The following is a 13,101-nucleotide window of genomic DNA, read 5'->3' as shown; positions in this document are numbered from 1 at the left end:
TGTTATAATTTCCTGTTTAGCTGTAATGAATAACTACTGTTGGGATCATGGGAGACAATTAAAGAAGTGAGCATACAAAAAAACAAATGCCTGTATTCTATCCGTGGCTTTATGTGTGCATTCATCTAGAAGAAAGTGTTTTATTCTTCGGTTATGAATATTCCCTGTCTCTCTCTGACGAATGCCTCTCTTTGTGTTTGTTTTAACTGGGGGCTCTTTTTAATGTTTTACATTCTGGTGTGCTTAGGGAGACAAATTGATTTCCTGACCCTACAATGTGTTGTTTTTGGTCTGGATTTCAAATGTTTCACTCTGAAGTCTTCCCATAGGAAAGAGAATCACCAAAGGGATCCTTTTAATATATCAATTATTTCTCCTCAACGTTATGACAACGTTCTGCTACTCACATATTCCTAGATTCAGATTTCCCAGTAATCTCACAAATATCGCCACTACAGTTTTAGAAGTGATCTTAGCAATGTCTCAAACCGTGGTAAGATTAGCTAATTTATGAAAGTCTTTAATCAGAGATCTTATGATGAACTCAATTCTCCAGTTTTTTTCCAAAACCAAACTTCAGCTACACATTCTGCACCTAACAGCAGGCAAGGGAGTTTTTGAAACTCGATTGGAAATGGTAATTATTTTTGCAATTCCGTTCGGTGCCACTTGTGGTGCAGAAATTACACACGGCACATTTAAATGAAACTGGAACTCTATTAAAGTTGCTGTAAGCGATTTCAGCAAACTTCCAATGTTTTGCTTACTCCAACCACATGCCCTCTCTCCAAAACTTTGCCCTCCAAAGGCAAAGGCGGCTTGATGTCTCTCAAAAACGCATGAACACTCAAAATGATTGGCAGGCCTAGAGTATTTCCAATTATGGAAGTGTAGGCTGTTTTGCTGTTCACAGTCTAGGGCTGTCACAGAATCAGTTCAATTGATTGATCAAGACACATATTTCAGTGATATATGTAAGGTAGTGGGAATATGTTGGCTGTTTGTTTGAGTGGCCAACGACATTGGCTCAACCAGTGAGTTTGGAATTAAACTACCTGTCAGGTCTTGAAATGTGTGTATCACATAAGAAAGACATACAAACGCATAGGGCCTACAATTGGAGGTACTCCAGGAACCAGGTTAGGAAACATTGTCCCAAGTTGTGAAATAGCAATCATTTATCAAAGGAATTTGTGTGTGGAAAGGGTGAGAAATAGAGAAAAAAAAGAGAGATAGAAGGCCAGATGGAGAGAGACTGTGAAGGACTTTATTATGGTCAAGTCTGGATCCAAACAGTCTGGCATTGTCTTTCCTTCCTCCTATTTCTCATCTAGGTCTGTCTATCCCGTAGCCAGTTGGGCAGAGAGAATATCAGTCCCTGAGGACATTGATTCCACTGATGAGATGCTATGAAGTAGGGAAGCGAGAGAGAAAGAGAGAAGTGGGGCGGGGAATCAGGAGGCAGAGACACTGGAAGAAAGAAAACAAGCGAGTGAGAGAGAGAGAGGGAGGGAAGGAGGAAACTGTCCTCATGCCGTCTTGGCATCGGTGCCACCCAGTTTCTCTCGGGCAGGCCAGAAGCCTTACGATCTACCTCTGTGTGTGTCTCCGCAGATGGCCAACATTGTGACGTCCTTCTGCTGTGTGGTGCTTGCAGCCGTGGTGGTGGTTTATGCCCAAAGGCGTAGCCAGCAAGGTAAGTCTACATTTTGGATACTTTCTCCATTTTATGTGTTTGTACAGGAGCAAGACAATTTCCTAATGAGATCAGTTAGATCTTTTGTAGATGAGGGATCAGTTTGTTCTTTTCTTGGTTATTTGTCCTGTCTTCTTTCTTTTTTTTTGTCACTTTCTTTGCGTCCCTCCTTCAATCTGTCTGTCAGAGTGGAACAGATAAGTCACATTGTGAGCGGAGGGTCAGTATCACCTGACTGTGGGGAGGGGTGTGTGAATGTGAATGCTGTTTAACGCAAGGCCTGGCTGCCCGGAGACACAGAGACTAGCCTGTCACTGGGTCAAAAACTAGAGCTCCAGAACAAAGCAATCCTCGGAGTGCGTATGAATGTGTTTAAGTTTGGACCAGACATGTTATCTTGCTGGCTGTGATGGGTTCGCTCATGCTTGGGTGAATAAGCAGCTATGTTGTTTCTGCATTCCAATTGAGTGTCATTTTGTGAGACAGCGGGGTGGAAGTGCTATCGAGACATCCTTGTTTCGTTGGAAGCTACTATAAAGCTATTGTCATTTTCTTAGTTATTATTCAAGCTGGGTACAACAGCATATTACGCCGTTTCCTAACCAGGTGCAACTCAAGTTTCCATCAACAAGTAATTTGTCTGTCCATGGTGAAGGCAAAATGCCACACAATCACAGCCAATCAGAACATATTTTATGGCGCTTGCACGCTGGAGAAAGTGTTTGATGGAAAGGAATGCATACAATACATTTTAAGGGTTTGGAAAGAGTGAGAGAGTTTCAAATGAAGAAGGAACGGCTAATTGGATGAACTGACTACATCATAGTGCATTGCAGCAAAAGGGTTTGGTCGCATGGCAAAAGATAATACTTATGTAGACTTTAGTGTTTAGTCCTGCTCCTGGATTGCTACCTTCCAGCAGAGCTCATCTCCAGCCGCGGAACCTGATTTTAACAAGTGCGACATGCTTCTGGATCTACATCTTTGTTGACCCTGGAACAACTTTGTGATTAACCAATCAGATCTGAAGAACCAGTTTATAGTTTTTGTGATGTTTAGCCTTACAATCAGTGTTTGGTCCTTGTACATCAGCGTCATTCATCTATCATTTCGTCTGATTTTAGGGATTACTCATGGTTAAGGTTAGGTTTAGGTGTAGGGATATGGTCAAGACTAAATTTTTTTATTAAAATGTTGTTCCAGGTTCAACAAAATGTGTTGAACTAGAAACACATCTAACTCAGCAAAATCAGGATGTGCATCTGCAGCCCCAGTTAAATTCACCTTAATGAGCTAATTAACTTAGAAACTTCCTGGCATGTGTGTTGGAGTTAAACCCTTTATGGATACTTGCCCTTTAAGATCAAGATTTGGCACCCCTGATTTATGTCCTTATGATGCCCTATCTCTTTTGAAATCAATGGATTCAAAGCATTCTCTGACGCAGTGTAAAAAAAAAAAAAAACTTGACTCTAGCTTTGGGTAAAATGAAAAGGAAAAAAAAAAGTGAAACAACCTTACTTTTGGACTGCCGATGAACATACTTCTACTGAACCTTTAACGAGAACTTGGAATGGGATGAGAATGGAATGAGGTGTAGTGGTTAAAGACCTGGTCTCGTAACGGAAAGCTTGTACCATCATTGTGACTCTGATCTAGACCAGGAGACCAGCTAATCAAGGCCCTCCAGGCAGGTGTGTTGGAGCAGGTTAAAGCTAAACTCAAATGATGTTTGCCCTCTGAGAGCAGGACTGGGCATTCAGAACCTTAGTGTTTTTTTTACAGAGGGACTAATTTGTACTATATATTGTACTTGAAGTCACTTTCAATAGAACTGTCAGCTAAATGACTGCTTACTAAAGAAAGATTGTCGACCCTACGCCAGCTAAAACTGCAGATGTAGCTTCAGTTGGGAACACTGTTTGAGAGTGATAAAGCATATTCTTGGATGTCTCATGCTGTTGTCATCCCCCCGCACCCCTGCGGCGGCCCACGTTTTGTTGAAGCGAGGCTCTCACTAAAGCTGATTACATCGCTATAATGCCTAGTCATTGGCATGGGTTTCTTTGGCAGGGCAGTTTGATACGATGATGTCATGGTGGGATGACATCACCACGTCATCCATCAGCAGTGCTGCTTATCTGCTTCCACATGTGTTCTGATTGGTCAGCTGAGCGTTTAATTCAGCAGTCATCACAAACACAAACCATGCAATGCCATTTAAGCCTTTTGCATACGCACACACACTTAAAAGTGGCCTTAGTGAACGCTAGTATATAGATAGATGGAAATACAGATGGGCAAACAAAAACTACGCAAAAACAGAAAAGATAACTGTTATATTACAGTACACAAACAAGATGTATGCTTAATGCATCATTAGGATAGGCATAGTTGTTGATGAATATGTTGTGAAATTAACCAAGACACATGCAGTCAGTGACTTAATGAAAAATGTTACTTGCTGACTAATTATAACAAAATTCTATTTGACTTCTTGGAAAGTCTTTATTTGTATTCTGCCATCAATTTACTAATTATAGATTTCATAGCATGCCACTTCTTCGTAGAAGTAATTCTGGAATATCTGTGTTTATTTTTATTTATTTATTTTCTTTTTGGGCCAAGCTTGATACTGCACCATGTTTCAGTGACAAACTGTCAAAGCATCCTAATTCAGATTCAGGTGGCTCTCTTTTCATGATCGTGCAAATGTGAGTAATTGCATTAGAGCTTTGTAAACCTTGCAAGTTGGGTTAGTGTACAATAGGGGCTTTTACAAGTAAAGTTGAAGACCAAATGTCATTCCAAACAAATATTTCAGGTTCATATAATCTTGTCAATCACAAGGATAAGGGTGTAAACCCCAAGAATGAAGTGTTCCTGCATCAACATCTTTTGTTAGTCCCGGAAAAACATTCCAGGCAAACAAACATAGTTTTAACCCTATCTATAACCCATGCCTAGACAATACCTACCTAACCTAAAAGCAGATTGAAATGATAGGTTAAGAATGTCATTCAAGCTCCATCACCTCCTTCTAAATACGGATGTGGGATATTCCTAAAATGTCTGACTTCCGACATTACACTTACTGGATGCTCATGAATGACATGCTATTGTTAGCTTTACAGGTGTTTCAACAAAAAAGCCTCCTGCCATTCTAATTGCACAAGATAAACGATGCTATATAATGTTAGCATATGTTCTGCAGGTGTATGATTATAAACATAGCGGATCATTTACAGTGTTTAACCCACCTGTCTCCGCAAACATTTGCTAAGTAGGTTTAATAATCACACCGTGTTGGAGCTTATTGATTGGTACCATACACCCACATATCACAAATTTTTCAAGTTTAATTTTAAGTGGTTTTCTATTTTATTCCTTAAAGAAAATTCCTGCCGAGTTGAATGGAACTCAACATTAGCATAAACCTTATCTGATTGGTTGACCCAAGATGTTGACCCAAGACTATTAACAGTAAACATAGTGCTTCGTTTTCCATCTTGTACATAGTTGTTGTACATAGTTTAATGTTTATGAGTACACTTCACTGACCATGAACTTATGTGTATGATCCCTGTACACTGCTGCTGTGGACACCACAATGATGAAATTAATGTAACACACAGTATGTGCTAGATATAGCGGCACACGTACGGACAACTGAAGTGCAGTACACTTTTGACTTTGCGCATTCTTGCGCTTCTTGTACATCATGCACCCCAGACCGAAATGTAATTCATTTTGTATAGTTAAAATATAAAATAACTTAAAATATTACAAAACAGAAAAAGTTCATTTGAAATATAAATGGCTTTGCACATGCTGTACACACTAACTACGTACACTGGAAAGTTCAATGCTATGTAATTTTAAAGTTTTTTGATTGGTTATTTGTCCTTCAATCTCTCTAAGTTTGCCTGAAGGGGACGGGGCTTATCATCAGTGCGCAATTTGCACAGGGGAGTAATGAGAGTTATAAGAGCTCACGCTTAATTTCCAAACAACTAAAATACAGTGAAATGCACAACTGACCACTGCTTCTGCATTTTTTTATGCACTCTAACAAGTATTTTTTTGTTTATTTGTACAGTGTGTTTAAGATCTCTGTGTGAAACCAATGTTAAGTGCTAATTGCGATTAGCATATTAGCATGCTCAAACCCTTTGTGGAAGTATCTTTTTTCATGTTGAATTTAATTATTATGTGAAATTAACACTGTATATGGATTATATTAAGCCATTGTATACAGAAAAAAAAAAAATAATAAAGTTGAGCAATCCTTTAATTTTTGCTATCTATTCTGTAAATACAAAAAACCTGTTTAGACATTTAGCTCATTTATATTTTGAGTATATTCAAATAAATATATTTAGTAGGTAAATCACCATAAACTATATTCTTACTTGGCAGTATCGATGAACGTAATTTTACAATTTGACACTTTGCACCTGTGTTGATGTCAATGTATATCATTGTTACATGAGTTTCTTACGCATATCATATCAGAACAAATATTATGATATATGAGGATGTAAACTAACAAAATAACATATGTGGTGTCAGTACACATTTGGTGCAGTTTTTGTGTAAGATTTATGTAAATGGAATGTTAATAATAATGTGAAGTACTGAGAAGTAGTTTTCATTTCTATATGAAAGATACTGATTTGGTTATTTTGCTATAATGGGTTCGTGATTACATTGATTTCTCTCTCTCTCTCTCTCTATCTCGCTCTCTCTCTCTTCTAAATCTGACACCTTTCATTTCTGACACCTTATTTAATTGGTTAATATCTGATTTCAGTGAGAAAGCCATATGGCTACCTGCATTATATTCAATATTTGTCCTAATTAAACACAAGATTTAGATGTTTTACACATTTAATAGAAATAAATGGTAGAAATGTAAACCGTATCCTTTTGAACAAAAATGAGGACGAAGTCTAGAGATATTTTTAAACTGGAACTAAGAACACAACCCCATCCCTCCATCCGAAAAAGACAGACAACGCCTTGCTTTATGTCATCAGTCAGTGGGATTGAGTCCAGATAAGCCCATCTCTGACAGTTTAATTATTCATGAGACCCTAAGTGAGAATGAGACCAAATATATTTCAGAACATCCATTGTCCTGGTCACTTCCAATCCGGCTCAGTGTGGAGAGTCTGTTGAATTCAATCTATCACTTGTTTGTCTCTAGTGGCCTAAAGGGCCTCAAAATACACAAGTACCCTGTTTGATGATGAAACTCGAACGAGTGAGTGATGTGTCTCATGTCCAGACTTGCTGGATTATGAAGCTAGCACACAAATCTAAGGCAAATGGACGATTTTCAGATATTTGCATTTCAAATGCATGATTTTAAAACCAGGATTAAGACATTGTCTTCGGTTGGTAATCTGTGATTATGGATCATGCAAATGGATGAATAATTTGGAAGCTGTCTAGCTGTCCTCCTTAAATAGAGAAAACCAGACTCCCTTTGGAGTGCAAGTGTGAATTTCATCAACAACTTTGGCTTTGTTAGAGGTGTGAGAGTGTGTGAGCATTGCCTCCCTAGAGAATTTGCTTGGATTTTGCGGTGCAATTGCGCATTTATGTTTTCTTCAGAAGTGTGAACCATCTCACATGCTCATACCTTGAATTGGCAGGGGGTGAAGAGACAATAAAAGTGAATGTGGTGGCGATTTTCAAGCACAAAAAGAAGCTTGTGAAAGAAGCCAGGTGCATGAACTGCTAACACCATCAGCACCCTTCGAAATACATATCTCTTTCACTAGCATTTTCAAGGTGCTCTAGCACCAATTCAAAGATTTAAGCTAAACACAGCTTACATTGGGTGTCAGACAAGGAAACGAGCTTCAGCATTTCAACATTTGCTTGTTGAACGTCTAAAGGACTGTTTACCTCAGAAGATGTGCAAAAATAAACCTCTCACAACAGTGTATAAATCATTCAAACTTCCGCCTGTCAATAAAGTTCCTTTTCCCAGCATCAATCAATGCTTAAGATGTTCTCCTTGGAAATCCCAACACGGAAAGCATAAAATTGGCATGGCTACACACGGCGCTGAGGAAACAGCTGTTTTGTGTGAAGCTACAGATGTAGGCCGTGTACTTCCCTTTCGTAGTTATCCTCCTTTAATTAAACTGTGGAAATGAGGCAATAAAGGGGAATCTTATGAATCCTGTCAAGGGCTGTCCAGAAACAAAGTATGTTTTTAATAAGTAAAATGCATATTTATTCATCAGATTTTGGGGTGAAATATGAGTGAGGAAATATGCATGAATCTCTTCAATAATTTGAATATTTTTTTCTTTTTTTACCAAGATTTGACCAAGATTTGGACCAAAATTCTTCAAGAAATTTTTAAATTCAAGATTTTATTTTATTTTATTTCCCCCACAACAGATTCAAAAAAGATTGGAAAGTCATGAGTCTCTATATACCTTTCAGTACAATAAACAATTTGATCTTTCTTGTATGAAGAGAACAGAAAATAATCTGTGAATCAATTTATAATGTGACAATGTTATATTAACCATGATCTCTGTGGGAGACAGGAAGTTATTTGTCTTTACTTCCTGTCTGATTGCATCTCTGTACCCCTGGGAACTTGATTTTATAAATCCCATTATTGTTCTTTAGTGTCCATAAGTATGAGGTCATATATTGATTATTTTTTTTTATTAAAAATGAACATTTTAGACATTAAACCATAAGACAGCATTCTAATGTGAAATTAATAGCACATCATGTTGCTGAGATAACAGCTTGAAACCCTATTGAGTAAAAAAAAAAAAGCTTCAAATTGCTCTCTGGGATTGCTGTACTTTGCAAGTAATGTTAACTTACAGTTTGGCCAAAATTAGGCTGTTAGGCTAAAATTATGCCCCCTACCATTTTTCTTTTTGTCCAGGGCATGTCTAAAATGCCTTAAAATACTGTTTTGGTTGGCCGCTCACTAGGTTTTGGAACAGAACTTAAGTGTCCATCCCCTTGGTCATGAGCCAAATAGCATAGCCATTCTAGGATTTTGTGAGCTTGCTAATGGGAAATGTTTACTCATGGAGGTCAGCGCAGTTCGTAATATGTATTCGGGCACTGGGCTGGAAGTCTTAATGGAGCTGCACAATGCATTGCAGTCTCAGCACTCTGCTGTGTCTAAATTAATCTAATTGGCGAGGCAGAGTTGAACTGCGAATCAGACTGCTGGATTTGTGAGAGTTCATGCGTAGTATTCTTGTTCAGTACAGTGAACACTGCTTGACAAGTGAGAGTCTAGTATTATTTCTCCTTAGTGAGATCAAGAGAGTTTCCAAGAGGAATTCAGTTTGCAGTATTCTGTAAATTATCTAGCAAAGACTTAAAATCCCTAAGTGTATCTCCTAGTTATGCTGCTTGTTAGTAGTAGAACTGGAAAAAAAAATAGTGATAAACTTAAGATGTTAGTCCGTATATAGGAATTAATTTATTTATCATTGATGACCAAGACAACCATCAGTCATATAAACAATCCTACGAAATGGTGGGGTGGGGGTTACTAAAAGTTTTGTGGTCTTCCAAGGACATCCTTTTTTTTATATTCTCCATGTGGGTTTAGCCTTTAAATTGTATTCAAAATTTAGAATTCCCTGTGCTAAGACCATCTAACTGCCCAACTGGCAAAATGATCAAAGCTCTAATGGATAAAAAAAAAGTTCTGCAATTTTAATGAACTTCATAAAGTAAAGCTAGCCTAATGCTGGGCTAGCAGTGATCATGTTTGATTCAGATGGCTGTTAGTGATTGTGCCTGGAGAACAAGTGATACATGACTTGATTAGACTATGCAATGAACTACTTTTGCCCATTCCTTTAGGCAAATTTGCTTAGCTGCCATCAAGACGGTTTGTGAACAGCAGTTTTTGAGTAATTTCGCACTTGTTTAAATGGACTGAAGTCTTTCACTGCTGTTAAGCCACACCACATCAGCTTTTTCCCAATGTTTTGGGTCATGACCCTGTTGGAAAATGGATTGTCTTTTATCCCGAAGAGCTCATCTGCTGATGGCGACACATTGTTAGCTGAAAGTTCTTATTTGGATCTCAAAGAACATGTAATATTCCTCCAAATTGTTGAGACAAATCATTGCATGACAATTAACCAACCTAGCTAAAGTAAAAAATATATATATTACTGTGCTGGCCAATCAAGCACAGTAATATCATGGTCAGCAAACCACTTGAAAGTGGTTTTGTCACTGTGGGAAGGTACAAATTGTCATCGCAGCATCCTGCCTGTGTGATTTTTCTCTCTCCCTTAAAACAGTGTCTATAGCAGCACATCGGGTGAATCTCCCAAGGCTACTTCACAGACTATCCAGACAGCTGTTTAAATCACCCACACTTCCACACAGATGTTTTTGTTTGTAAATAGAAACTAATGCGGAGGACATGAGCAATACATTTCTGGTGTGGACAGTGTGTTATTTCCCTGTTGCCGGTTAACTGTGGATGCACCTTTAGTGGGAAATTAAATGCCTAACAGATGCAAATGTGGAAATCAAATGTGGGGTCTGTATTGCGTTAGTAAAAAGGTGTGTGAAGGTGCACATGCAGTGTTTGAAATTGTGTCCATTTACAATACTGGGACAATCACTCGCATATGAAATAATGTGCTGGCAGCCCCTTTCATCCTCTGTTTACTAATTTGTATGTATTTGTATTTGTACTTTATTTTATTTTATTTTATTTTACCAGTTGTAACAAACTAAAATTGTAAAAGTAGAAATTGTTCCCCAAATATTGCTACAGCCCCTTTTGTCCTGCCACAAACATGTACTTTGTTACTACGGATATTATTATTATTATTATTATTTAATTATTTTTTCACAGCCTGTATTTTAAATTACACATTGAATTGTGTTACATTTTAGGGTTAAAGGAAATGTCTGTAAACTCAGTGGATAATGTCCTGGCCTTTTCTCCAGATTTTTTCCTTACAGTGCATTTGGTAGAGCTAGACGTCGACTAGCCAGACCGCTCAGATAAACAGAGTAATGTTTTGAAAGTTTGTTAGTGTTTACACTCTTTGGGGAAATCATCGGATGAATGGCTTACTCATAGTTGTCTCTGCACATTACACAGAGAGAAGAGAGAGTATTTTAAGACCGAAAATATTACACACTTCACCTTAAAGGTGCAAATCCGCCTAAACCTTTTGATCCCTTATTGTTAAAGTGCATTACTGCTTCACTGCATGCACACATACCCAAACAAAACATTTATAAGCAGGTCCCCAGATGCCAAAAAGTGAGTATTAAAAAGGATTTTTTAAATTTAATCCCTAGTGTCTTGAATAATCTACCAGGTATTTTTCAACCTCTGGCCGTGCAGACATTTTCCATATGCGTTTTTGTAATTGCATGATTAACTTTCCTTTGCCCTGCTTGAATTTGAGTGTTTTTCCTGCTGTTGTTCTCAGAGCACCACTTTAAAATATGCAGATTAACTACCTGTCAGATGTCAGGTGGTATTACAGAAATGATATATATTTGCAGCACAGGGCCACATTTACAGTACTGTACTATAAATCTTAAAAGTTGCAATTCCAGTGCATTATGTGCATGGTATGAATGAAGAGACACTGACTGGAACTTGAACCCGAGCCATATATAAAATAGAAATACTGCAAAGCGCTGGGAGCTCTTGCACAAGGAGTGGAGCTCTTTAAGATTTGCTGCAATTGATTTGCTGTGATATTCTCTGTCCTCTCTGTTAGCTATCAGAGTAAGAAAAACACCCCCATGCTCTGTCTGTAACCTTTTCAGCCAAACTGGCAAAAGTGATTCAAGCTAGGAAATTGGTTCAAAGGAAGGTGGAATTGGATTTCAAACTACAGCACCCTGGATGGATACTTAAACATGCTTGTTGGGCTAAAGAGATTTCTGAGACACTCGGGCAAGACCTCTAGCAGGAGAATAAAGCTAGTTCAGCTCAGACACTGAGCATTTCAACAATAAGCTATCTGCTATCAGCACAGCTAAACCGAAATATTAGTTACAGTTAACCAGCAAGACTTTCTTGGTCAATAAGCTTTTCAAGAGATACAGTGCTGGTTGACCAGCCTCAGTATTGTGAACAGCATTGCTGGGCTAGTCCCAGGCCTCAATAATAAGGCCAGCCCGTTGGCCTGAGACCAGCGTGAGAGAGTTTAGGACCATTTGACGGAACAGTGATTTTCTCTTGTTGGGCCGGTGCTTCATTGTTAGTAAATCTTACATTTACTGATCTTGCTACTATGGTTCAAAACTTTGGGGTCAGTAAGGTGTTTTTGTTTTTTATATTTAATCACCAAGGACACAGTAGCAGTAAAGGCATTTATAATGTCATAATAGACTTCTGTTTCTGTTTCTATCATGACAACTCTCAGAAGATTTTAGCATGGTAGTGGATATGACAATGTTGATGGATTTGGTCTTAGTGGAATAAATCTGCTACGCTGCTGCTGTTGGTTATTGCTGTTGTTGTAGAAAATTGGTGCTGCAAGCAAGCAAGTACAGGGACTTGCTACTGCCAATACATATGCTGATATGATGCTGTGAGTATTTAAGACATATTGCCGCTGCACAAATAGCATATATAATAACCATAGCAATCTATACAGGTGGAGCTGGGGAGGTGGAGGGTTTCAGAGTATCTCTGAAAGAGTGCTGCGAAATTCTCTAGTGAATGCTAACCAGCCATTTAAATGTAAAGCAGAAAGCTCATTGTCTGTGCATGCAACATGAACAGATCAGCTTGTGCAAAGTAGTTTAACGCTGTGAATATCATCAGTTTGCGTCATGGTGCATCAGCCTGCACCATCTAGTGTTTCATGGCAGAACTTAGCATTTCTATATATCAAACAGTCCTGAAAAAAAAAAGTGTCATTCATCCACAAATTTATTCAAATATTTCAAAACTGATAAAAAAAAAATAGTAGCAAATCAGTATATTATAATGATTTCTGAAGGATCATGTGACACTCATGACTGGAGTAATTATGCTGAAAATTCAGCTTTGCTCACAGGGAAAAAATACATTTTAAAATATATTCAAATAGAAAACTGCTATTTTAAATGGTCATAATATTTCACAATATTTCTGTTTTGCTGTGTTTTTTTTATCCATTAATTGAGCAGAATAGACTTCCTTCAAAAACAAGTACAACAATCTTACCTTAAACTTGTGAATGATAATGTACCTGTATTTCATGCCTTGCATTTGGTTTTAATTTAGTTTCACAAATGGAAAAATGGTCTAGTTTGTCAGCATGAAAATACAATAATTAATTTTGATAGCCTAGGATGCAACAGTATGAATCGGACGAAAATTAATAAACAATTGAGATGTGCCATGTATTCCATCAGTTTCC

At 37.9% G+C, this 13,101-nt stretch overlaps 1 protein-coding gene across 1 annotated transcript in view; it reads left to right on the top strand.

Annotated features, from left to right (window-relative positions):
- LOC306865625 (ciliary neurotrophic factor receptor subunit alpha-like) overlaps nt 1–13,101 on the top strand; it is a 167,177-nt gene that overhangs the window by 54,935 nt on the left and 99,141 nt on the right. Inside the window, exon 2 of the mRNA XM_079410346.1 lies at nt 1,615–1,696. Within this exon, the coding sequence (XP_079266472.1) occupies nt 1,615–1,696 (82 nt within the window). The remainder of the gene's footprint in view (nt 1–1,614; nt 1,697–13,101) is intronic.

Source organism: Barbus barbus (genome assembly GCF_936440315.1).
Source record: "Barbus barbus genome assembly, chromosome: 47".
NCBI lineage: Eukaryota > Metazoa > Chordata > Actinopteri > Cypriniformes > Cyprinidae > Barbus > Barbus barbus.
Note: the sequence above shows the minus strand (reverse complement) of the source record. Positions and strands in the feature narration are given on the sequence as shown.